Consider the following 26,564-nt stretch of genomic DNA (forward strand, 5'->3'; position numbering starts at 1 on the left):
GGCAGAAGCAAGCTACTGGCTACGAGCGGGCAGTGGAGCACTACAGGAAGGGGCAAGGCAGCAAGCTATGAAGGGGGGGACAGGGGAGAGACAGGATTAGGGCGGGGCAGTGGCAGAGAGCAACTGGAGGGCAGCAGCGAGCTACTGGCACACAAATTCCTGCGCAGGGCTATTAGTCCTAATAAAAGAGCAATATGCAAATTGACTGTACCTCCACTATGTTCATAGCCATGCCCACCAGCCAATCAGAAGCAAGTATGCAAATTAACCTGACCAATATGGCTACAGCCATGGAGCATGGAGTGAGCAGGAGGCTTGGATTTGCTGGCAATGGAGGAAGCCAAGCTTCCCACACTCCCTGGCCGGCCATGCACTCCACTCAAGGCAATAAACTTTCAATTATAGAAGATAAATAAATCCCAACAAAAATGGCTGCGGCCATGTAGCGAGCAGAAGGCTTGGGTTTCCCTGGCGATGGAGGAAGCCAAACTTCCTGGCCTGCCCTAAACTCCATTCAAGGCTACACAGATACCAAGGCCTCTGTTTGGGTCGCCGGCGGGTGGAAGAGATGCGAGGGGGAGAGGGGTTGGTGGCCTGGCTGGTAAGCAAACCTCTACAGGCCCCTGGCCCAGGCAGCCCCATGCCCCAAGGAAACTCCCACCCTGATCTGGGACACCCTACATGGTGTCCAGCCAGCTCCCACCCGTGCACCAGGCCTAGTAGAGTCGGGCCTAAATGGGCAGTAAGACATTCCTCGAGGGGTCCCAGATTGGAGAGGGTGCAGGTTGGGCTGAGGAACACATATCCCCATACACAAATCTCATGTACCAGGCCTCTAGTTTTTAATAAAGCATGAATAACATGTACTCTAGTGTTCTTCTCTGATCAGAGAATAAGGCCACCAGTGGGCAGTGGGGAAAATGCAATGTGATGGCTGAGAATTTATAGGAAAGATATACTACACCTTTAAAAATAACTTTTTCCAAGCATTTCCCCCCCCTAAGTTACTACTAAGACAGCCTTAGAGAGAAGGGAGAAAGAAAGAAGGACCAGGCAGCTAAGAAAGCAGGACCAGCACAAACCAGAGGAGACTCAGAGGAACCAACTTGGGGGAAATGCTTGCTGGATCACTTCAATATGTCAGTAACAAATTTTAATTTATTTCCGTGGTTGACTTAAAAGGAAGCCAAGAACCCCCCCCCCCCCCCTATGCAGTTTATGAAACCAACAACTTCTTATAATTAAAAAGGAAAAAAAGAATTATTAGGAAAAGAGTGAAACTTTTAAAACAGACTGGTGGGCCCATCTCCAGAGTTTCTAATTAAGTCTGGGCTGAGGCCTAATAATTAGCACTAACAGGCTCCCAGGTGAAGTGATGCTGCAGGCTTGGGGACCACAAAAAAACTTTCTTGACTGAAGAAACATATTAATGAAGGTGATTTAACAATTAAATTAGTTTCAAAATTTATCTTCACGCAGTCTTAAAAAACAACCACCCTCAACTGTAAACTCTACAACGATCATACTGGATATCACGTTAGTGTATGAAGTGAGGAAAGAAGGATCTCACAGTCCTCTCTGTGAAGCCGTTTCCAACCCTGGCTGGAGTGTCAGGGAAGGTCCCGATGGGCCTGACTCTACCAGGACTCAGTCTTTCAGTGAAACCTGACAGCTGATCCAACCAATGAAGAAGGAACTTTTAATGAGAAATCACAGAAGTGTGCAGGGTGAATTTACTCACCCTTTTCCCTACTTGCCACAAACTAAGGGTCATTTATTGATAAATTAAAATGAGAAATTAGCTACTATTCTGAAAATAGGTTAACATTTGCCTAGATCCCCCCACTGAAAAGATGACACATCACTTAGAAAACAGACATTTGAAAAGTGTTCTAAGAAGGCTTACAGAATAAATTTCATATATTCCTTTTCGTCCTTCATCACATTCACGGCGAACCCAATGTCTATTGAGGTAGGCACAAATTCCATTCAGAACTTTGCTGGAAAACCGGTAATCTTCCCATTGCTGCGTGTAGAACTTCAGTACACTCTCATCCATCAAGTCTTCTCCATCCTGAAAACAAGGGAACTACAGCTTTAAAAGTGACTACTGTGTCGCACACGATAAAAGCTAACTAAAACCAACCATTGTTTTAAAACACATTGATGGATATGGCTCTAGATAGGTTCTTTAAATTATTCTGTTTACAAAAACATGCTCATTAATTTGAATTCTCACAAGGATATGGCTCATGAGGACTTAAGAAAGGATTTTATTAAAAATTATTTCACTTCAAATTGGCCCTTTTCTCATTGTTAAATATATATACACACTCATAAAAAGAACACTCAATTTTAAAGAGTAATTCTTTTTTGTTAGCAAAGGAGAATTCACCTCAAAATCATTCATTTGATATATTTTCTCTGTTAGAAAATGAACATGTCCTATTCATTAGATCATGGGCCAATACCATTTATTTTTTAACTCATTTTCCTTCTTCATGAGGTTTATTTAAAAATTATAAGTATTTAAAGCTTTTTTTTTTTTTTTTTTACATTTTTATAGTAAGTATAATTTGTTAACAAGACTTCATGAGGAAACTACATTAACCAAAATCATTTTTTACTGAGTTATAACTTAAATCACAAATTTTTATTTGAAGAAAACTTTGGAATTGTTTCTTAGGTATTAATAACATCTACAGAGTGCTATTCCTTAGCACTGAGCATGAAATGGCAGAATCACAGAGAAGTGCTGTACAGGAGACACAAGAGGTGGAGCCAGAGGGAGGGATCCTGCGTGAATGTGACAGTAACTGCTCTCCGGACTCAGGGTCCTCATGTGAAACAGCCCCACACTGTATGTTCCACAGCAATCCAGCAGCCCTCTGAAAACCTGATCATATTGTCATACAACCACACTTTTGTTCATTTAAACTTATATAATAAGAAATCAAATGTAAAGTTAAGCTATTCTGGATTATACTATATGACCTTTTAAAAAAGACAAAAATCTCACTGATAATATGGCTATAAATACTTTATGCAACACAAAATACGTCCTTTACTGTAATATTAAAGAATAATTTCAGTATTCACTTTACAGTGTTGTTAATAAAAACGAGGACACAGTAGCTTCAGTAAGACGACATTAGATATACAGTTCAGGAAACATGAAAAGGATACTATCTAAGACTCATAACCTGTGGTCAATCGATTACAGTCTGTTAGAATGTTTAAAGTTTCCAATTAGCTTGTAAAATATATTAAAAAAACAAAACAATTTAGGAGTATGCCGAAATTTTTGCCTATTATCTGTGTAAATAAAAAAATCTTTAAAAATATATACACAGAACGCCAATTCCCAGGGTAAAGAGCAGAGATGTCTTCACTCACTCTATGTAATACGTGTAGCACCAGATGCAGGAGCCACTGGCCCATCCTGTGGCTGGATGGAAGGCATCACACTGCCTTTGCTACAGAGGATGGAGACTGGGGAAGAAAAAGGCAGAAGATGAAGGGGAAAAACTCCATCGCTGCCCAAGCGAGAGGCTCAGAGCAAGAGGAACCAACACTTGAAGGCAATGGTGTTCTAGTGAAACCCATCCTATCCGAGGGCATAATTTCATTGTAGCTCAGAGATATACCACGTGATCGTATGTAAAAGGCAAGATTCACATAGGAAAAATATGGTTACTAAAGGTTGGAAAACCTCACGATCACACGTACATTCTGATTCATTGGGTTCCAAGTACAATATAGGTCATTTGAATTCATAATTATATGCTTTAAATTAAACAGTTCATTAATTTCTAACAGCCAAACCACAAAATGGTTAGCAATTTAAGGAAAGAGTATTACTAAGGTGTAAGGGTATCAAAAATCTAATTTAACAAATTAAAAAAACACCCTCACGCAAACTCAACGATGAAAACAATGAACAAATGACAGTGAAAGATTTAGCACTGAAATTAGATTATTGCACTATCTTTTTAATGTTCTATTAGAAATGCTTAATATATATGTCAAACATCTTACCTTAAGAAGATTTGTCAAGTAATTCTTCAAAAATTCTTTAAGTCGTTTGTATAATTCCAAGCCAACAAATTGCGCTCCTCCAGGCGTCTGCCCCTTTTTCGATTTAGACGGGGGGACGCCAGCCCCCCGTGTTTGGTTTGACTGGTGGACACTCGTGCAGTAGTTATAAACATGACTTGGACAAAAGTTAAGGAAATCAAGATGCACCCTCAATATGAACAGTGTTCAATATGAATGTATTTTTTCTTTTTTTAAATATATCTTATTGATTTTTTACAGAGGAAGGGAGATAGAGTTAGAAACATCGATGAGAGAGGCACATCGATCAGCTGCCTCTCGCACACCCCCTACTGGGGATGTGCCTGCAACCAAGGTACATGCCCTTGACTGGAATCGAACCCGGGACTTCTCAGTCCACAGGCTGACGCTCTATCCATTGAGCCAAACTAGTTTCTGCTGAATGTATTTTCTTATGAAATATCTCAGTATCATTACATTTCCAATGTAGCAACAAAGCCTATTTAATGAAATCTAGAGTGAAGAGATCCCATTATTCACATCCCAATCAAGGTAAAAGTGAACCAGCTCCATAAATTTGTCTGCAAGCCTTGCAAGCAGCCAGCCCAGGAGAAGGAGGGAAAGTCCAGGAGGAAGGGCACCAAGAAAACACTAGACCTTCTAGATCATTTAATGAGAGTCTCTCTAGGAAAACTGTCCCAAGTGTATGCAAAGGCAACAGGTACAAAGGAAAGGTCACAATTATCTACTTCAATAAAAACAAAAAGGTAATAATCACAGTCTATTATAATGCTTAGCTATATTTCCAGAAACATACATTAAAAATATAGAAATAACCAAAACTTTATTTTAAAATTACTTATCTGTAGACTTAAACAAAGCTACATTTTGAGGGTGAAGGACAAAAAGCAGAAGAGAAGGCAGGTAAGAGACCAAATCCTCTTATTCCAACAGAAAAGTTGCAGGTGTCTGAAATGATGAGCCACAAGAACTGGACATGCACTATCGAGAATTATGGAGATGTGTAAAAACAACAACAAACAGAAGAAACAGCCAAAGTCTAAAACAGGTGCCTTTGGGGAGAGGCAGTGGAGCGAATGGGAATGAGGGTTGGTGAGGAAGAGAAGCACTATCCTATATAATAAAAGGCTAATATGCAAACAGATCGAACTGCAGAACAATTGAACAACCAGCCACTATGATGTGCACTGACCACCAGGGGGCACATGTGGTACATGGTGGGTGTCAACAGCAGGCGACAGAGCACAGAACATGGAGGGCTTCAGCTGCAGTGGAGCAGGTGAGTGGGGGAGCCAGACCAAGGCGGGGTGCTGGCCGCTGTCACTGGGCGAGCCTCTGGTGGTTACTGAAAATTCTTTGCTCCCGTGTGCCGTAGTCCCTGGTGCTGGCCCCAATTGTAACTGCTACCGGCGCCTGGCAGCCTCAGGAATAAAACTATAAGCAAACAGGAAACTGGGGGCTGTGGTGGGAGGGGCTGGGTGGGTGTGTAGAGGATGGGCTGAGAACAGCCCCTGTGCCCACCGCAGCCTCGCAGCCCACAGTTCCTTTCAAGATGCACGAATTCGTGTACTGGGCTCCTAGTCTATATACATAAAACCCTAAGTGACTGGTAGGCTGACCAGTTGCTATGACATGCACTGACCACCAGGGGGCAGTCGCTCAAAGTAGGAGCTGCTCCCTGGTAGTCAGTGCACTCCCACAGCAGGAGTGGTACTCAGCTGACTGACAGCACCAGAAGCAGAGCTCAGAGCTCAGGCACAGCATTGGCCAGGGCTCAGGCTCCTCCCCAGCTGCCTGCCTGCCACTTCATGCACTACTACATCCTCAGGGGATGTGGTCTGCACGGGCTGAAACTGGCAGTCTGACATCTCCCGAGGGGTCCCAGATTGCTAGAGGGCTCAGGCCAGGCTGAGGTGCACCAGGCCTCTAGTTTTGTTATAACCTTTAATATTATTTTAATGTATTAGCATGTATTTTACTTGGAAAAAAATTAATAGACACTGATTCTGGTAGAAAAATATCAATAAAACAATATTTAAAATATATATATATATCTTTATATATATATTTTAAATCTTTACTGGTATATTTTACGAACTTATTACATAGAGACATTTCAAGCCAGTGGGTAAAGATAGATTTTTCAGTAATATTACGGCAAGAGAAAATTTTAAAAATAAGCCATATAAAAAATACTAGTGTATTATAAACAGACTAAGAAAATATACAGACTGGAAACATAAAACAAAGAAAATACAGAAGAATGTTTTTTTGATCTGTTTGGAGAAGGCCAAAGTCGTAAATCTGATAATTTGAAAGTATTTTAGTAAAAAATATCTTAAACTTACAAAGAGTTTCTATTTTTAATAAATTAAGGTAATTTAAAGCAATATATATTGTGCTGAAAACAGTTTGGCTCAGTGGATAGAGCATCGGTCTGTGGACTGAAAGGTCCAGATTCGATTCCAGTCAGGGCATGTACATTGGTTGCAGGCACATCCCCAGTAAGGGGTGTGCAAGAGGCAGCTGGTCGATGTTTCTCTCTCATGGATATTTCTAGCTCTCTATCCCTCTCCCTTCCTCTCTGTAATACAAACAATCAATAAAATTTATTTTTAAAAAAATAAAGCAATATAAAAAGTTAATCTCTATGGAAACATGGAAACAGAATATTCCAACAGAAAATCCAAAAGCTAAAAGAAATATGTATTAGTGGCCTCCTCCCCAAATTCCTCAAACTTAGTAATAATAATTAAAAAAAACACCTATGCCTTAAAACAATGAATCATTTTGTTAAATGTTTCCAATGCAAAGAGAATCACAGATTATAATACACAATGAAGCTCATGACCCAATTTGGAAAAAAAAAATCTTACTATTTCCCACTCATCTCATTCCATCTAAACCCCACCTAATGCTTTAAGAAATAAGGTGGTACAGGTTATAACTGATTATTACTAGGTACTGCTCCGTAATCCACTCCTCCCTCCACTGCTCCTAGGGGCAAAGATACCCATGATTTGGTGCCTATCATTTCTATGGAAGTTTTTCTATTTTACTGTGTAACTATATATGAAATTATTTTGTTTTCAAACTTTAGATTACACAAGTTGTAACTTGCACATTTGCTCCTGTTAAGATGTGACAGCTCCATCTGTATGCAATATATCACATAGTACAGATTTATAACAATTTATCCACTCTCTTGTTGTTAATGATCATTTGGTGGGTTCAATTTTTGGCATGATTCTATTTTCTTTTAAATTTGATTTGCACATTGAGGTTTCTAATCTATCTTCAATACAACTGAATATGATAATGAGCAATGGGTCACACACAGTGCATTATATGGTCTATCCTTTCCCACTATTATGTATTGCTATTTTTAGACTGACCAATTGTTTAGTCTTCTCTTAAAATAAAAAAAGGCTGTATTTTAAATATTTTTTTATAATTAATTTTGCCAGAGGATTGTCTATTAGTTTTTTTTAAAGAAGCTTGTGTGTGATTTATTAATTTTAATCACTGTATATTTGTTCTTTTTAATTTATTTCTTTACATTTGCTCCCCAACCCCCATAAATCCTTGCTTTGATTGTTTAGCATTGCAATTTCTCCACTTTGCTCTTTTTATTTATCTTATTTATTTATTTTGAATACATTTTATTGATTTTGTACAGAGAGGAAGGGAGAGAGATAGAGAGTTAGAAACATCGATGAGAGAGTCATCGATCAGCTGCCTCCTGCACACCCCCTACTGGGGACACGCCCGCAACCAAGGTACACGCCCTTGACCGGAATCGAACCCGGGACCTTTCAGCCCCCAAGCCGACGCTCTATCCATTGAGCCAAACCGGTCTCGGCCACTTTGCTCTTTTTAATAAAAGCTTTGAAAACTACAGATTTTTCTCCTCTATAACACTTTGGCTGCAACTCCAGGGGCTGATATGTTTTCCATATTAGTTATACATTATTTTTCCATTATTAGTTCTCTTAAGTGATTTAGAACTTTTTAGATTCAAAGGTGTACTTTTTTTTTTTTTTTACCATAAAAACCCTTTTCATTTTAAAATTAATCAGAAGATGCTATCTTTTTGACAGTTTCTTTGAAATGTGATGAGACTTAAGAGCTAAATATGATTTTCTTTGTGCTTGAAGGCAATATTCATTCTCTGACTGCTGGGACCCATCAGAGAAAGCTGGTCAGTCTGTTTTTCAAATCTTTTATACTGGTCAGGCCCGTGTTGCTCAGTGATTGGGCATTGACCTATGGACCAGGAGGTCATGGTTTGATTCTCAGTCAGGGCATATGCCTAGGGTTGCAGATTCGATCCCCAGTAGTGGGCATGCAGGAGGCAGCTGATACATGATGTATCTCTCTATTCCTCTCCTTTCCTCTCTAAAAATCAATAAAAACATGTTTTTAAAAAATCTTTTATACTGATGGTAATGTCTGTTTATTAAATGTGGTATTGCATATTTTTCATTGAAATCTCCCTATCCAATTATGGACTTAACAATTTCTCTTATAATTCTCTACCACATGTCATTTAAATTTGGAGGCCTTATTAGCAAGTACACAAATGGAAATTATATTCCCAGTGACTTGTTCTTTTTATTAGACATGTGTTTACTCCTAACAATAGTGCCTTAGAAAACTATCATATTCAATAGACTTCTCTTCAAATATCTATACTCTAACGCCTTACTTTCAATTTTCATGTCTTAATGTTTTGCTGTGTCTATGCTCACCACCACTGAAAATTCACTTTAAAAAATTTGAGTTAATAATCTCTGATAGACAAGTTTGGTTTTAAGATTTTATTGTTTTATATTGCTAATTGTGTTTTAATAGCTACCATATTTTGTGTTTTCTAATTATTTTTCTTTTCTTTTTAAAAAAATATATTTTATTGATTTTTTACAGAGAGGGAGGGAGAGGGATAGTTAGAAACATCAATGAGAGAGAATCATTGATCAGCTGCCTTTTGCACACCCCGTACTGGGGATGTGCCCGCAACCAAGGAACATGCCCTTGACTGGAATCAAACCCAGGATCTTTTGATCCACAGGCTGAAGCTCTATCCACTGAGCCAAACTGATTTCAGCTAATTACTTTTTTTTATGCTTGTTTTCTCCCTTTGCCCTTTCTTATGGGTCAATATTCCGTGTTACACTATAGTTCATTATGTTGGCATTACACACTTTACGTGTATTCATATAATCACCTTAAAATCTGGTGTGCCTATTTTGCTTTTCATCAATTCTGATAAATTCTTGGGTTATCTTCTCTGAAGCCCCCCGTTCCATCTTCTCCTATCTTTTCTACTACATGTATGTTGGACACCTTCCTTCGCTATCTCATTTTATTTCTTCAGTTATTCACCATCACTTTCTCTCTTTGTTCAAACTTCCTAATTTTCCTGAATCTACCATCTGATTAAGTGATTCTCTCAGCTGTGTCACATTTGCTAGTTACTGTTAAAGATTTTATTTTACATCTGTACAATTTCCTGGTCCTTTTAAAAATCTTATTCTCCATAGTGTTTTGTTCTGCATATTTCTGATGCTGCACATCACTAATTGTCTCTAACATACTTAGGGGCGCTTATTCTCTAAAGTTCCTTTTGTTGCAGTTCCTGAGGTTCCAGTTCTGTTCACTCTATGTGCTGACTTGCTCCTGTGAACTCTCTCCTCTGCTTCGTAACATTATATACTTTTAAAACTCACTTTCAGTGGTTTTCACATTAATTTCGAGCTTGAAGAAACCCTGGAACAAGTTGGTAGACAAACTCAAACCCCAAACATACCTGAAGTGACCAATTCTTAAGACAGACTTTTCATACTACCCTCACATCCAGAACTCAGCCCAAGATGGTCTCCTCGTTGCCTTCCCGGAACAGTGGGTCAGTAACTTTGTTTCCCAGCTCATTTCCTCACTAAAGATTTCCAAGGACACAGGGGCATTGCTCCCACCACTTGCCTGGGCACAAGGCTTCATTGACTTTTCTGTGTGGCACCATCTTCCAACCCACCTCTCATCAAGATCCTTAAAAGCCCATAAATCCACAGCGGCTCATAATTCTTACTCAGCACCCAGCTTTACTCTGCATCCAGGGAATTTTTTTTTGCTTATTTGGTCCAGCCTGACTTCTGTTTCTTGGCAACATATTAATCTGAAGCCACTAAATTAACAAAGGTTTAAAGAAAAAAAAGCAAACTCAATGGTAGCCCAAATGCAGAAAAATGGGAGCTTCTATCCGCTGAGGGGGGGCGAGAGGGGGGAGGGGCGAGGAAAGAGGGGGGTCAGAGTGCACACAGTTACAACTTCTCTGTAATAAAATTAGAAATATTCAAAGTCTTCAATTACATCCTTTTTGATATGGTAATTAATTATACCTATAAGCATTCATCACAGAGAAACCTTCACTGAAGCATATACTTACTGTTGACACTATCAGAGCACTGAGCAGTTCTGCAGACTATCAGTCCAAGACCATGGTGCCATCAGGGTTGGTTTCTGGTGAGGACTCCCTTCCTGGCTTGTAGATAGCTGCCTTCTCCCTGTATTCTCAGAGAAAGTTCTCTGGTGTCGCTTCCTCTTCTTATAAAGACACCAATCCTATCCGGCTAGGTCCCTATCTTATGACCTCATTTAATCTTACTTCTCTCCCCCCGCCAAAGGCCACATTTCCAAGTACTCTAAAATTGCGTTTAGAGCTTCAACATATAAATTTTGGGGGCACACAATTCAGTCCTTAACACCACATTATGATTAGATTTATAAAAAATGTTCTGAGCCGAAACCGGTTTGGCTCAATGGATAGAGCGTCAGCTTGGGAACTGAAAGGTCCCGGGTTCGATTCCGGTCAAGGGCATGTACATTGGTTGCAGGCATATCCCCAGTAAGGGGTGTGCAAGAGGCAGCTGATTGATGACTCTCTCTCATCGATGTTTCTATCTCTCTCTCTCTCCCTTCCTCTCTGTACAAAATCAATAAAATATATTTTTAAAAATGTTCTGAATAGACTTTATATCTATAGAGACAGAAAGTAATTTAGTAGAAGGTGGGGAGAGTAAGTGTATGAGAGTTTAAAGGGAACAAAGTTTTTTTGTTTTTGTTTTAGATATGGAAAATGTTCTAAAACTGAATGTAGTAATAGCTGATCAGGTCTGTGAATATAATAAAAACACTGAAATGTACACTTTAAATGGATAATTTTGTGGCATGTGAGTTATATCTCAATAGAACTTACTTTAAAAAAAAATTAAATACAATCCCAATTATAAATCCAGTAGTTTTTAGGCTAGAAATTTATAAGCTGAAAATAAAATATAGTAAAATGCAAAGAACCTAGAATAGTCAAAATAATCTTGGGGGGGCAGGAGAGGAGAGAATTAAGCTGGAAGATGTAATAATATCTGACTTCAAGGGTTTTCATAATGCTATAGTAATTAAGAAATGACAGCAAAAGATTTCCATGGACAAGTGGGCACCCCCCACCTCCACTCGCAAAAATACTTTACAAATCAGTAATCATTCCTTTTGGGGATGAATAATTCAATGAAACACTTCTAGAAACAGAACCACTTATATTACCAGTTATTTTAACAAAGGCACCAAAGCAACTGATTGGGGGAGAGTCTTTTCAACTAATGACACTGGAGTAATAGGATAGCCACCGAGGGGAAAAATGAACCTTGAGCCCTACCTCACACCATACACAAAATTAACTCAAGATGGACCTAGATCTAAATGCAAAAGTGCGAACCATGAAGCTTTAGGAGAGAAACAGTGTATTTTTGTGATTTAGACAAAGGTTTCTTATAGGTCACATAACTAAAAAAGAAAAATAAAACAAAGTAAGCTTTCTCAAAATAAAAAATACCTGCTCACCCAAGAACTCCAATAAGAAAATGAATAGCAAGCCTCAGACTGAGAGAAAATATTAGCAAAACATATCTGACAAAACTGGTACCCTAAATCAACTCCTACAACCCAATAATAAAAAGTATAGTAAACTAAAAAATGGAAAAAAAACACACAGCAAGACTAGAATACTTTATTCATTCATTTATTTATTTTTAAAATATATTTTATTGATTTTTCACAGAGAGGAAGGGAGAGAGATAGAGAGCCAGAAACGTCGATGAGAGAGAAACATCGACCAGCTGCCTCTTGCACACCCCCTACTGGGGATATGCCCGCAACCAAGGTACATGCCCCTGACCGGAATCGAACCTGGGACCTTTCAGTCCGCAGACCCATGCTCTACCACTGAGCCAAACCGGTTTTGGCAAGACTAGAATACTTTAAAAAAAAGACATAGAAATAATCAACTAGCGTGTGAAAAGGGACTCAACACCATTAATCACTAGGGAAACCCAAGTTAAAGATACTATCATGCACCCACAACAACAGCTAAAACCACAGGACTGACACATCAAGTGTTGGTGAAGCTATCACACAACTCCAAATGTCAAAATAGTTTTGTTCATTATACCTAAAAATGGAAATAGCAAGTATCTATCATTAAAGAATGAATTAAAAACCTGCCATATTAATAAAACAGAATATTACTCAGCAATAAAAAGGAAGACCTAGTGATATTTATAGTAACATGGGTAAACCTCAAGAACATCCTGAATAAAAGCAGCCTTACATGAAAGGGACACACTAGTATGCTACACTCTCCTTTCCATGAAGCTGCTATGGGAAGGCAGACTAAGCATGCTGAAACTTCTGATACCCTACACATTTCTGTTGGTAACTTAAGGCTGAGTTTCACTTATCACACCCATGGTCTTAATTTTGGCAACAATTTCCAGAGCTCCCAGTCTTGTGGCGACATTGTGGGATGGCTGCTCTCCAGGCCTACTAGACAATACTAATCCCAAAACTAATCTGCTCTCTTTACTGCAATCCATAGGTTCTGGTATCTTTATTTATCCTTTCTGCACGAAATGTCATTACTTTGTTCCTGGTTGTGCTTTTGTTCTTAATGATCTTGTCACTTGAAATTTAGCATGTTCAGTTATAGGGAATTATTTTATATTATCTATAGTATTATACATTTTAAGTGTCTCCTCCATTTTTCTCTAGAATTCCTTCCTAATAGTCATATATTGGGTCTCTGGGTTACTTCTCGGTTTCTTTTACTACTTTTCTTTTTAGAGTCTGAGTTACCATTTCAGATGTGAGTTTTCTTATCGTCCTGTTCCTAATATAATGATCTTCTCATATCTGACAATAATTTTTAAAACATTTTTGTACCCTGTTTAATCAGTGTCTTTATTTTCCTCCCCCCCTCCCCCCGTTTATTCTGTCCTTCCATACATGTATTAATCCTTAAGTGATAAGGTGCTAATAACCCACTGGAAATGCCACTGGCCTGAGTGGGGATGGTGGGCCACAGTTTTGGGTGACTCTTCCATCTGGGAGCTGGCCATTGACGGCCGTACCTTCCCATGTTAATAAATGGGCTTATTTTTCAGGGTCTTCAGTTTTTCCAGAACTGTTCTGTCACCAGCATCACCACCGGTATTTTGCTATGAACTGGAGACCCATCAACTGTGAACTTTCTACCCTAAGCACTGTTGATAGTTCCTATTTTTGTCAACCTCTGCCAGGCCTCCTTCCCCAAATTTCTAAAACTGATCCCTAAATACAAGCAACAATTCTGCCTGGGAAGTAGGCCTTGCTGCTATGTGTTCTGTGCTTGGGAGTAGACAGACGATTTTGAATTTAACACTCACCTCCCAGTCTCACACCTCGACCTCCTGTCCAACCAGAGCCGCAGAGCCCAGACTCTCGGTCCGCAGGTCCAGTGGCTGTCTTGCTAGCATCCTCCTCTTAGTGCCTTCTAAACCGAGGCTTCCTATGCCCCAGTAATGAGTGCCGTGCCTCCATCAGCTTTTCAGCTTCCCAAAAATTGTTGCATTCTTATCTATTTATAATGTCTGTTCTCTCATTCTTTTTAAAAATATGTATTTTTATTGATTTCAGAGAGGAAGGGAGTGGGCGAGAGATATGATGAGAGAAGCATTGACCGATTGCCTCCTGCATACTCCACAATGGGGGGGATCAGGCCCACAACCCAGGCATATGCTCTGACTGGAATTGAATCATGACCAGGTCCTGGTTCATAGGTCTATACTCAACCACTGAGCCACACTGGCCAGGCTAAAAATTATTTTACTAGCATTTTAGTAATGTCACAGATGAAAAAGTCAAAACACAAATTTCAGCAGAAATTACATGAAGCCCAGTAATTTGCTCCTTTTGTGTTTCATTTCTATGGCCACTATCTTAGCTCACTTTACACATCACACTTGGGATTATTCCTTCTAAAAACAAGTTATTTTCTTCCTGCCTTTGATCTCTTTCCCATTTCAATCCCATCGTTTCCAGATTAATCCTCCTAAAATTTGTTTATAGGAAGTCATTAATTCTCAAGTCATATTCCATCTCTATGGACCTACGACTTAAAAAGTACAAATTCACCTGATTTCAAAGATTCACAACAAAATGGCACCATCCTTTATCCAAGCCAGTTAAACTACCCAAGTCATCTAGTTCTTACAGAGCTACTCGAGCTACCAAAGCATGTCCTCTGAAAGCACTGCTTCCCACCTATACCTCCCTCCCTCCAGGAAAACTCTGTGAGACTTTCCTTTTCTTCTTACCTACAGTCACCCTCTGAGGTTCACAAACTCTTCTAGTTCATGAAACTTTCTAACCATAGTAGCATCAAAACCTTTCTCTCTCCTCTTAGCATCTCTGCAATGTCAGCTGTCACGCTACCCATCAGATACTTCCTAACAATGAAAGTATCAGATACTTCCTACCCATCAGATACTTCCATCAACAATCCTCATCATAGACACTCCATCTTGCACACATACAATCCCTCATCTTCACTTAGCAGGTGTCTGAGATAGCTTTTAAGAATACCTAAAACAGGTGAAACGGGTTTGGTTCAGTGGATAGAGCATTGGCCTGCAGACTGAAAGGTCCCAGGTTTTATTCCAGTCAAGGGCATGTGCCTTGGTTGCAGGCACATCCCCAGTGGGGTGTGTGCAGGAGGCAGCTGGTCGATATTTCTCTCTCATTGATGTTTCTAACTCTCCATCCCTCTCTTCCTCTCTGTAAAAAAATCAAGAAAATATATTAAAAGAAGAAAACATAAACCAGAATAAATATCCACAGAACAGGGAAGTAAAATAGGGTAAGAAATTGTAATATACAGTTCAGAATCCTAAAATTTAGGAACAAAAACAAAACACACACACACAACAAACAAACAAACAAAAAACTGACCTAACTATGAATTATTAGAAATAAATGTATTACACATTTGGAGAGCTTTCTGCCAAAAGTAATTTTGGTTTCCACATTTCTAACAGCATGCAGGTAAGAGGACCAACCATTAAGGCAATTCCTATTTCTGACTAAAGTACAAATACTATAAACTTTTCTATTGGCTCTAGCAGAGATACTTATTTCTGGACCACATAACCAAAGTTACAAGTGATTAGATATAAGCTGAAAATGGCATGAGGTCAGGAGACTGTATCTGTTCACTCACAGGAATGTTTCAGACCTAGTTCTCTATCAGGATCAATGATCAGGGAACCGTTTCTACAAAAAAGAAAACACCAAAAACCCTATAGATATATGTTTACTTATAGATACAATTAGAAAGTTGTTTGTGTGAAAGATTAAACTGCATATAGCACTCGTTTTTAGTACCCAAGTGAGCAGCCATAGGATGCCTGCTGCTCAGATGTAAGTAAAACATGGATGGAAAGGCTACGGACCTGCACTGTGTGCCTTTTTGGATTCCCAATGCAGTATTTTAAACAGGACAACTTATATAAAACCCAAACGTTACATTATAAAGCTCCCCAATGGATCTTCTCTTCAGTTCATGCAGTTTTTTTCCCCCAGTAAACAGTTTCAACACACAAAAGGGGTAGTAGCTGTCTCTAACTGTGGGAGACTTCAGCCTAAGCCTGCTCCTTGTGTGAAATGCTGGCTGGGAGAAAGATACTTGGGGTTTTCTTAAGAGGAAGTAGACACAGAGTTTATATACAAACACGAGGGGAATGCTTCTGAGGGGGTAGTGAACCACCTTTTACAAAAGAATGGCACTGAGGAAAGCAGCACAGCCCTCCGTCCCCTCCCCCTCCCTGCTCCGTCCTGACAGACAGGGCTTTGCCAACACACCAGCTTTCCTTCAGTTTTGCATCAACCACACTAGGAGGGGAAACGATATCAGAAAAGAGAAAAGCAGATCTCAGTGAGCTGCCAGAGAAAGCACCATGACTGTTGAGTGCATGGTCTTGCAGGGAGTGATCCATGTCTAAAGGACTCTGAAATGGGCACACTCCTGAATTGCTGGTGCCCTTTCTCCAAGCCAAGAAATTCCTAGCCTCTAGTATCCAGCTACTCTGTAGGAATCGGGGCTCCTTCTGTCCCTTCACAGACCATACCACCCACCATTCCAACACATGCCCAATTATGTGTTAAGTAATCATTTTTTTACTTTCTATGATGAGTATAAAAATAAAATAAATATGACCAATACTTAGGAGAAAGATAATCAACCTAAAATTACTTTTAAAGCAAAAACAAAATAGATTCAGAGGAAAGGTTAAATATAGAAGTTAGGAGGAAATAAGAAAACGAAAATCCACAAGGAGGTAAAAATAAACTAAAAATCTAAAAGGCAATAAAATAAAGGCTTCATTCAGCAGTTAACAGGTTATATATTAGGGCAGCCAGAGTCTGGCAAACCCACATACAAATATACTTTTAAAACTTGAGGCTATTTCAGAAGGTTCCTGGAATACCTCTTTGGAAGCAGACACTCGACCCTCTTGGGATCTGCCCAGGTCCCCCCACAGGCAGGCAGGACGGTTCAATAAGTGGCAGTCTGTGGCGAAGAGCCAAGTCTGCTCCTGCTCGTCACCCTGGAACTGCTCAATCACTTGCCAAGGCACACGTTTTGCATGATTGGTAGGGACAAGTCACCATAAAAAGGGTCACATCAGATGCAAAAAGGTCTCAGGCAAAGCCACACAAGCTCATCTTTCTGCAGACATTTCCCAAACGCCTCCCTGCTGCCTCAAATACTAGGAAAAGATAGGCCATCCTGCTGTGGGTGTGGCCACATACCTGACTGTGACACACAATGGCTATTGTACGGCAGCGGAGGTCTGGATGTCTCTGTGACTCTACAGGTAGTCATTAATTCTTAAGTCATATTCCATCTCTATGGACCTATGACTTAAACATCAATTCAAATAAGCAAAACTAAACAGAATAGAACCATCTTCTACTGCCACTTCTTACTCAACAGAACTAAGAGTTGAAATTCCAACAATGAACTCATAATAAGATCATTTGCAAAGACTTGCACTACAAAGTGGCCAGAGTAGCAGGCCTATCACCAGCCAGTACAGTCTGTTGGCAAAATTATGAAAGAACTAAGTCCTCTCCAGGCTGTGGTTAGATAGAATTCTAAGACAAAGCAAATCAGTTTGCATCTAACAGCATATTCCAAAAGCAAAGAATGCTTGTAACTAACTGTAAGATTTATTTACAAATATTCAAAGTGCTCTAAATATATACACCATGAATCACACAAAAAAGCTGAAAGTACCATATTCATACTAATAAAAAACAAAAACTCAATTCTAGAGGCAACAATCTATACAAATAAAAGGGTAATATGCTAATTAGACCAGCCGTCTTCCAGATGACCATCCACACATCCTTTCTAATAAAGTTGGGCCCAGGCAAAGCCACCTGCCTGCGGTCCCGGTACCAGTGTACCAGCCAGCGCCTGCGGCTGGCTGTGGCCTGGGAGACAGAAAAGCTGCCCACCCCATCATCCTGGGCCACACACAGCCGGAGGAGCCGCCCTCTCCTGACCCCATGCGCCAGCACCAGAAACCTGGCTGAAGCCACCTGCCCACCATCCCCTGTGACTGTGGCTGGGCTGGGCAAAGCCGGCCCAGGTCCTGGGTGCCTGTGGTCAGCCAGAGGGAGGGAATCCTGGGTTCTGGGTGTGAGGCCAAGGGAGAGTAGTTAGGGGCAATCAAGCCAGTCAGGGAGCAGTTAGGGGTGCTCAGGCAGGCAGGCGAGCAGTTAGAAGCCAGCAGTCCTAGATTGAAGAGGTTGCAGGCCGGGCTGAGGGACACCCCGCCGCGTGCACGAATATCGTGCACCGGGCCACTAGTCCTATATAATAGCCAATATGCAAATAGAACAGCAGAACAAGCAAAAACCAGTTACTATGATGTGTACTGACCACCAAGAGGTGCACGTGGCAAATGGTGGGTGTCAACAGCAGGTGGCAGAGCGCAGAACATGGAGGGTGTTGGCTGTGGTGGGATGGTGGAACAGGTGAGCAGGGGTGCCAGACCAAGGCAGGGTGCCAGTCGTCATGGAGGCGAGCCTCTGGTAGTTACTGAAAATTCTTTGCTCCCACACACCACGGTCCTATGTGAGCTCGCACCTGCTTCCGGCACCTGGTGGTGGCAGAAGTGGGGCTGCAAACAGAGGATTGAGGGCCACAGCAGGAGGGGCCAAGTGGAGGCATGGAGGATGGGCTGAGACCTGCCCCTGTGCCCACCGCAGCCTCATGGCCCACCGTTCCTTTCAAGGTGCAGAAATTTGTGCACCGGGCTCCTAGTCCTATATAATAAAAAGACTAATATGCAAATCGACCAAAATGCAGAATTGGCACTATGACATGCACTGACCACTAGGGGGCAAACGCTCAATATAGGAGCTGGCCCCTGGTGGTCAGTGCGCTTCCACAGGGGGAGAGTGCTGCTCAAGCAGAAGTCAGGCTCACAGCTGGTGAGTGCAGCGGCTGTTGTGGTAACCTTTCCTACTTCCGCAGCAGCACTAAGTATATCCAACTGATGGCTTAGTCCCTAAGCCGTCAGTCGTACATCCCCCAAGGGCTCCAAGACCCTGAGAGGACATGCAGGCCGGGCTGAGGTACCCCCCCTCCCAACTCCAACTGCACAAATCTCATGCACTGGGCCTCTAGTGCAATATAATTATGAATTTTGAGAGTTCTCAAGGATAGATATAATTTCTCAATCCTAAAAACTACTTTAATAGTACTAACTCAGTAGTGAAAGGTAGAGACAATTTTCATTTGCTTAAGGTAAACTAACAAAAACTAATCAAGTATATTTTTACATGCATGCTATATACTGAAAATCTAGAAAGCACAGATCATTTTTAAAAACCATAAGCCAACTACTATGAATAGCCATGTTCAATAAGGGCAGTAGAAAATTCCCCCCCACCCCCCAAAATAGGGTGTGCCAGGGGTTCACAGTACACATACCACTTTATATCCTGCTTTCTCTCTTACTGCAAACATTACGTGTCAATGAATACGCAATATATTTTTAATGGTTACGTATGGTCACCAAATTCTTACTATTAAAGACAGAAGCTGCTTCCAACTGTTTCCTATTATTATTCTGAATAGCTTGCATATACAATTTGAATACAACTATTTTGGGGTGATAAAGTTAAAAAAAAAAAATCACTGGGGTCAGGGTACATTTTTACGTCTTTACATTTCTAAATTTCTCTCCAAAAAGATACTAACATTCGTACCTGAGAACGGAGGTGCTTCGGCTCCTCCACTCCTGCCAACACTCCCTATAATTTCTTTAAAACTTTTCAACCTGACAGGTTAAAACTTTTAATTCTTCATTTCCTTAATAATCATGAGGTTACCATTTCCCCATATACCTACTGACAATTTGCTCTTCTTTTTGTGAACCAGTTACAATCTTTAGTGCCTCTTTCTGGGTATAAATACAAGCTAATTGTTAGTTCCAAATGGACATGGATCATCTCTAATCTACCGTGAGAACAAAATGTTACTCTTTCTATTTGACCTGTTTTTCTGAAATTTTGAGTTTCAATAAAGGGAAGAGAATTCTGTAGCTGGAACCTTCCCTTTGGACCCCAGCTCCTTCGGAAGAACCAGGGAGTGTAAAACATGCCGACCTGAGAGTGGCAGCAGCAGCTGCAACATGAGCACACAGCGGGCAGGTGCAGAGCACCAGCGGGACCAGCATGTCCTGGCACATCATTCCTGCAGAGCACCTGCTGCGGCTGCCAAGGCTCAGCAGGTCTACTCTGGGTGAAGCAAGCCCCGCTCCAGGGACCACGAGCTGTGTCACAGAACAGAAGTTAAATGTGAACTATGAATATGCTGATATCATCACTTACTAGGAACACTGAACGTGATCCTTAGTGTATTGGGAGGGGAAAAGATTTTTAAAGGAATCTTTATGGTTGAAAGTATTGCAGCTGCCAAAACTGGTTTGGCTCAGTGGATAGAGCATCACCTGCGGACTGAAGGGTCCTGGGTTCGATTCCAGTCAAGGGCATGTACCTTGGTTGCGGGCACGTTCCCAGTGGGGGGGCGTGCAGGAGGCAGCTGATCGATGACTCTCTCTCATTGATGTTTCTGGCTCTCTATCTTTCTCCCTTCCTCTCTGTAAAAAAATCAATAAAATATGTTTAAAAAAAAAAAAAAGTATCGCAGCTGTCCCTTTTTTTTCTCCCCACTGACCTTCTCCTCCCCCCTTCCACCTCTCCTTCACCAAACTGGAGGAAAAGATTTTGAAAAAATAGGCCCTTTTGAAGAAAATGGAATGAACTAATTCAGCTCACAGAACTACAGGGAGAAAAACAGAAACTCTAAAATTTATGAGAACTTACGCAGACAGAAAAATAAAGACTTCAACATGAAAGTTTAAATTGATTCCCAGGGAAACTAAAATGATAGTTTGAGGTGTATAATGACAGCAGAAAAAGAAAAAGAAAAAAAAAAAAGAAAGAAAGATTTTGACCTGGAAGTGAGGAAAAGTAGACCTGGGGCCTCACAAAAAACAAAGAGAAACTTCAATCAGACAGCCTAAGCCTAGACTAGATGAGACTGGATCTGTCGGCTAAGCCACAGGGACCGTCACCTTGCATAACATTCCCTTCCTAAGTGCCTGTTTCACTAGCAGGATCTTGGCCTGTCCTCTGAGCCAGGCACAACACAGGACACATAACGGTGCCCACAAATTGATAAGAATGTTTTTTTCTATTTCAAGTTTAAAAAAAAGAAAATGTACTACTATCTAGGAGTACTGGGTAGGAGAGCTCCTGTACTTTACTGCAGAAAGAAAAATCCTCATTGCATTGTAACTATATATATGCATGTGGGACATCCTAGGATACTGGAACCACATGGAAGTGCTCAACAAGACAGAGTTGGAAGCAAGGGTTCAAGGCTGAAACTTCAGTAGAAAATGAAGTCTCTGTGAAGTGGCTGGAAACAAAGGAAACGGAACTAGATTCTTCTGACTGCAGATGCTCTGAGATCTTTTCTTTCTCTAATTCCCTTCTCTTTCCTTTGCCATCCTGAGTTGGAAAAAAAGAAAACCTTTTATGCTGCGTAACAGCCCATCATCATATTACAGCAACCATATACTCCACAGGTTCCTAAGGGCTCTAAGAATGTTACTTCACATCTACAAGTAGGTTCCTTTCTCTAGAAAACATGGCAGGCCTATCTCGAGGATAAATAAAAGTGAACAAATTAGCTTTATTAGATTGTCCTAATCTAATCTACCAGTTTTCCAACCCACTCTTGCTCAATAAAGTTCTTCACCCTTTCAAGAGTAAGCCCAGAACAGTGAGGTGCAGTCTGCTCCTTCTTCCCAGGACCAAAAGTGCCTCTTAACCTGAAACTTAACCTCACAATCCCATGTGTCAGATGTCACTGTAAACCAGCCTATTGTAAAGTATTTTAAAGAGCGCTACAGTTAAGTGTGTCTGTGGGAGACTGAATATACCCCTGGAAGAAAATAACTTAAAAAACAAAACTGTTATGCAAACGGAGCTGGGATAAAACTGCAGTCATAGCAACAAATAATCTCAGGAAGTACTATATATATTAAAATGACTTTAATGAAAGTTAAGATGTGCTCTTGAAAAATGTATCAGATGACTCAAAGTTCTATTTATGACAATAACACTAATACTAAAAATGCAGGTGAAAGTAGTTCAATCCTAGGATTTCAATAATCAAATTAATAAATACAAGTAGACATTCAACTATTTCATCTGTATCCTACAAGTTAATATATTAAGAGTTGATCAGCCTGGTCGATGTGGCTCAGTGGTTGAATGTCGACCTATGAACCAGGAGGTCACAGTTCAATTCCCAGTAAGGAATAACATGCCCCGGTTACAGGCTTTATCTCCAGTGTGGGGAATGCAGGAGACAGGAGGCAGCTGATCAATGATTTTGTATCATCATTGATGTTTTTATCTCTTTCTCCCTCTCCCTTCCTCTCTGAAATCAATAAAAAAATTAAAAAAAAAATAAAGAGTTGATCAAAACACCCTTCTTTGGAACTTCATAAGGAAAATACAGAAAAACATTTTCATAAATGTGATGCATCCAAATACAAATCCTGAGGCATATAGGAGATAAAAGGCAGTTTCTACATTTAGACTACTGAGAATTTTAGTTCTGGCATCATCATTTATCAGTAGTTGTTACAACAATTAGGTGAGTTACTTGAGGTTTTGGAGACCAGATTTCTCACACCAAGGGCTACTACACCAACTTTCCTGGGTGGTTTAAGCCTTAAATAAGATGTAGATGGTCCCTAGCACAATGCCTGACACACAGGATTCAAACTGTGGCTATGATTTCATAAATAATATCTTAAGATTTAAAGTTAGATTCTCTACTCTTGATTTATGTAACTGTTATTGTCTTAAACCAAACAGGAAGAAGGCAAAAAAAAAAAAAAAAAAAAAAAAAAAAAAAAAAAAAAGCACTCAATTTAAGAGCATCATTCCTAAAATATTTAAAATTATAGTTATGGGGGAGGCAATTGTAAGGTATGTACACATATAATACCTTTAAAAAATGAAAAGTAAATAAATAAAATTATAGTTATCAGAACTACAAATTATAATTACTTTTAGAGTAAAAGAATTAAGTAATTGCTGCAAGTAAACAAAGTTTCTACTTTCTTAAAGAGAATTCTAAGAGCAAAACATCTTATTGGGTAAAAGACCAATCTGATTTAGTAAAAAATTACACATTAAGAAATTCCCCAGAGACAATAAAAATTCCTTGATCTCCACATTAATACTCCCATTTTGTTTGTTTGTTTTACAAGCCAGAAATCCAACCAAGTGCCTTGTCTCATCTCTGGAATCACATCTTCAGCTGTACTACAAAAACAAACAAACAAACAAAAAAAACAAACAAAAAAAAGGCCCACACACAAAAAACTGTCATACCCAGAAAGCCACAACCCTCTTGAGTGAAATAATATCTTCTCATTTGCAAAGATTCTATCCTGCTTAAAAATGTTCTCTGTATTATATGATCTAGCAATCCCACTCCTACGTATGTATGTACCCAAGAAAAATGAAAATACAGGTGCACACAAAAATTCATGCAATATTCCTAATAGCCACATTGTTCCTCACTGCCCAGAGGGACACGACCAGATATCCCTCACCGATGAATGGAAAACAACATGCGTCATATTCACACAATTTAGCCATTAGAACAAATGAAGCACCAACCCTGCTACAAAAAGGACGAGCCTGGAAATGTTATTACCCTGAGTGAATTAAGCCAGTCATGAAAAGCCACATCCTGTGTGATTCCATTTACACGAAGCATCCAGAATAGGCAAATTCTTAGAGACAGAAAGTAGATCAGGGGTTGCCAGAGGCTGGGGAAGGAGAGAATGGAGATGACTGTTAATGGGTACACAGTTTCTTTTGGGGGTGATAAAATGTTCAAAATTAGAAAATGTTTATGGTAGCACAACTATGAATATACTAAACACCGCTGCATTGTACACTTTTTAAAAAGGGTGAATTTTATAGTATGTAAATGATACTCAATAAAGTTGTTATATTTAAAAAATATTCTACAGAAGTGTATGCATATACACATGAGTGTACACACCTATAATAAAATTTAAATTTAGAGAGAAACATATAGTTTTGTACCTATTTAAATTAATATAAAAATTTTTTAGATTCTAAAATATTAGCAGAGTTGTGGGTATCCTGGAATATCATGTAACAAAGTTTGATAATCATTGATACATATTAATGACAAAATTAAATATCCATTACACTAGAAACTTTAAACTCCTAGAACCAGCAAATCAGTAGCAATCTGCACTCTAGTAAGTTAACTTATGTTTCAATTTCTTTTACTTTACTTGTCATCAAGAGATGACAAGTAAAATAATCTATCCTTTAATATATAGTGGAGAATGGGAGCTACATCTTTTACACCCCCCTCCACATAATCTCCATAGCATACGGCACTGCGGAATGAGTGAGTGAAATACTTCTTAGCCAGAGAGTAAATGTTGTCAGCTTTGTGGACCAGACAATTTCTGATGCAACTATCCAACAATGCTCCATCTATAGCAAGAAGGCAACCACAAGTAACATGGAAACCACCCACTCCCCTCTCCTCCCTTCCCCCAGCACTGTCCAACAAAACTTTCTGCCATGAGGGAAGTAGTCTACTATCTATCTACAGAGCACTTGAAATACAGCTACTGCACCCGGCCAGTGTGGCTCCATGGTTGAACATCAACCAAGAGGTCACTGGTTTCCTTCCTGGTCAGGGCACATGCCCAGGTTGTAGACTTGATTCCCATGGAGGGTTGTGCAAGAGATAGTAGATCAATGTTTCTATGTCACCTCTCTCTCACTGATGCTTCTGTTTCTCTATCCCTCTCTCTAAAATCAATAAGAACATTTTTAAAAATGCTACTACTACATAAAAACTAAACTTAAAAATATATATGTTACTGATTTTTTAATTATTTTTATTTAAAAAAATATATATTTTATTGATTTTTTACAGAGGGAGAGAGAGGGATAGAGTTAGAAACATCAACGAGAGAGAAACACTGCTCAGCTGCCTCCTGCACACCCCCTACTGGGGATGTGCCTGCAACCAAGGTACATGCCCTTGACTGGAATCGAACCTGGGACCCTGCAGTTTGCAGGCCAACGCTCTATTCACTGAGCCAAACCTAATCGGTTTGGGCAAAACTAAATTTTTAATTACATAATTTAAATGACTTGAAATATAGCCAGGTGTAGCTTGTAGCCACTGTACTGAACAGCCAGCTTTAGGCTACCAACCAGCCAATATTACCTCTGTTCAAAAGACTTGAGTTAAATTTAAAGCTAAAAATGAACTCATGATTATATCATAGGTCGAAATGGAACAGAAAACATGTCAAATTTCTAATAATTCTCAGATCATATTAGTAAACAGGCTTCTAAGCAAATAGCTCTCAATGCAGGTGGCAGGATACGTGTAGAGCTCCATGTATCTGGATTTTGCCATACTCTGTCTGGTATACACCTGCTGGATTCCTGCTCTGAGGTCGTCCCAGATCTGGTCAAGGCCAATCTGCTTCAGTCCATGGGGATTCTGACTCCTGTTCGATGACATTGTGAGTAATATTCTGAAGTTGTCCAGTACAGCAATCCTTATTCAAAGTACAGCTAATCCTCCATTAGATGAAAATATACGGTATCATTCCAAATTTATTCACAGAGCTCAGAAAGGATGTCCTTTAACTGTAGAGAATGAAATCTCATCACAGGCAAACCTGAAGAAGAAATAAAAAGAATTAATTAATTATTTTTCAATACCCCAGGGAGGTATTCAAATACTCACTCACTAACAGAAATAGTCTGTAAGCATTAGCAGGCACTATGGTAATCCAGATATTATTTACCTTTGTATGTGGAATAACTTCTATTATACATGTGCATAGAAATATGCCTATTTTTACCAACATTCATATCATGGGGTGGCCAGAAGGAGAAGAAAGGAAACTAGAAATCGAAAACTTACTTGAGAAAATGACAGAAAACTTCCCCTACCTGGTGAAAGAAACAGACTTCTAAGTCCAGGAAGCACTGAGAGTCCCAAACAATATGAACCCAAAGAGGCCCACATCAAGACACATCATAAGTAAAATAAGGATTAAAGACAAAGTGATAATCTTAAAAGCAGCAAGAGAAAAGTGAGGGCGTGCCAAAAGAATAGTCAGCTAATTTCTCAAAAGAAACTATGCAGGCCAGAAGGGAGTGGCAAGAAATATTCAAAGTGATGAATAGCAAGGACCTACAACCAAGATTACTCTACCCAGCAAAGCTATCATTTAGAATTGAAGGTCAGAAAAAGAGCTTCACAGACAAGAAAAACTAAAGAAGTTCATCACCACCAAATCAATAGCACATGAAATGTTGAAGGGTATTCTTTAAGAGGAGGAGGAAGGAGAGAAAAAAGAAAAAAATATGAACAATCAAATGGCAATATATATCTATCAACAATTAAATCTAATAATCAAAATAAATGAATAAGG

General features: G+C 39.7%; 1 protein-coding gene across 3 annotated transcripts in view; it reads right to left on the reverse strand.

Annotated features, from left to right (window-relative positions):
- The window catches only part of CUL1 (cullin 1), an 89,594-nt gene that overhangs the window by 36,051 nt on the left and 26,979 nt on the right, over positions 1 to 26,564 (reverse strand). For all 3 annotated transcript variants that reach the window (XM_084896508.1, XM_084896507.1, XM_084896506.1), the window contains exons 2-4: positions 25,503 to 25,802; positions 4,039 to 4,213; positions 1,907 to 2,074 (exon numbers count right to left, since the gene is read on the reverse strand). In XM_084896508.1, the coding sequence (XP_084752634.1) occupies positions 1,907 to 2,074; positions 4,039 to 4,213; positions 25,503 to 25,642 (483 nt within the window). In that variant the 5' untranslated portion in view covers positions 25,643 to 25,802. The remainder of the gene's footprint in view (positions 1 to 1,906; positions 2,075 to 4,038; positions 4,214 to 25,502; positions 25,803 to 26,564) is intronic.

This window comes from Pipistrellus hanaki (assembly GCF_964339955.1).
Source record: "Pipistrellus hanaki genome assembly, chromosome: 10".
NCBI classification, from domain to species: domain Eukaryota; kingdom Metazoa; phylum Chordata; class Mammalia; order Chiroptera; family Vespertilionidae; genus Pipistrellus; species Pipistrellus hanaki.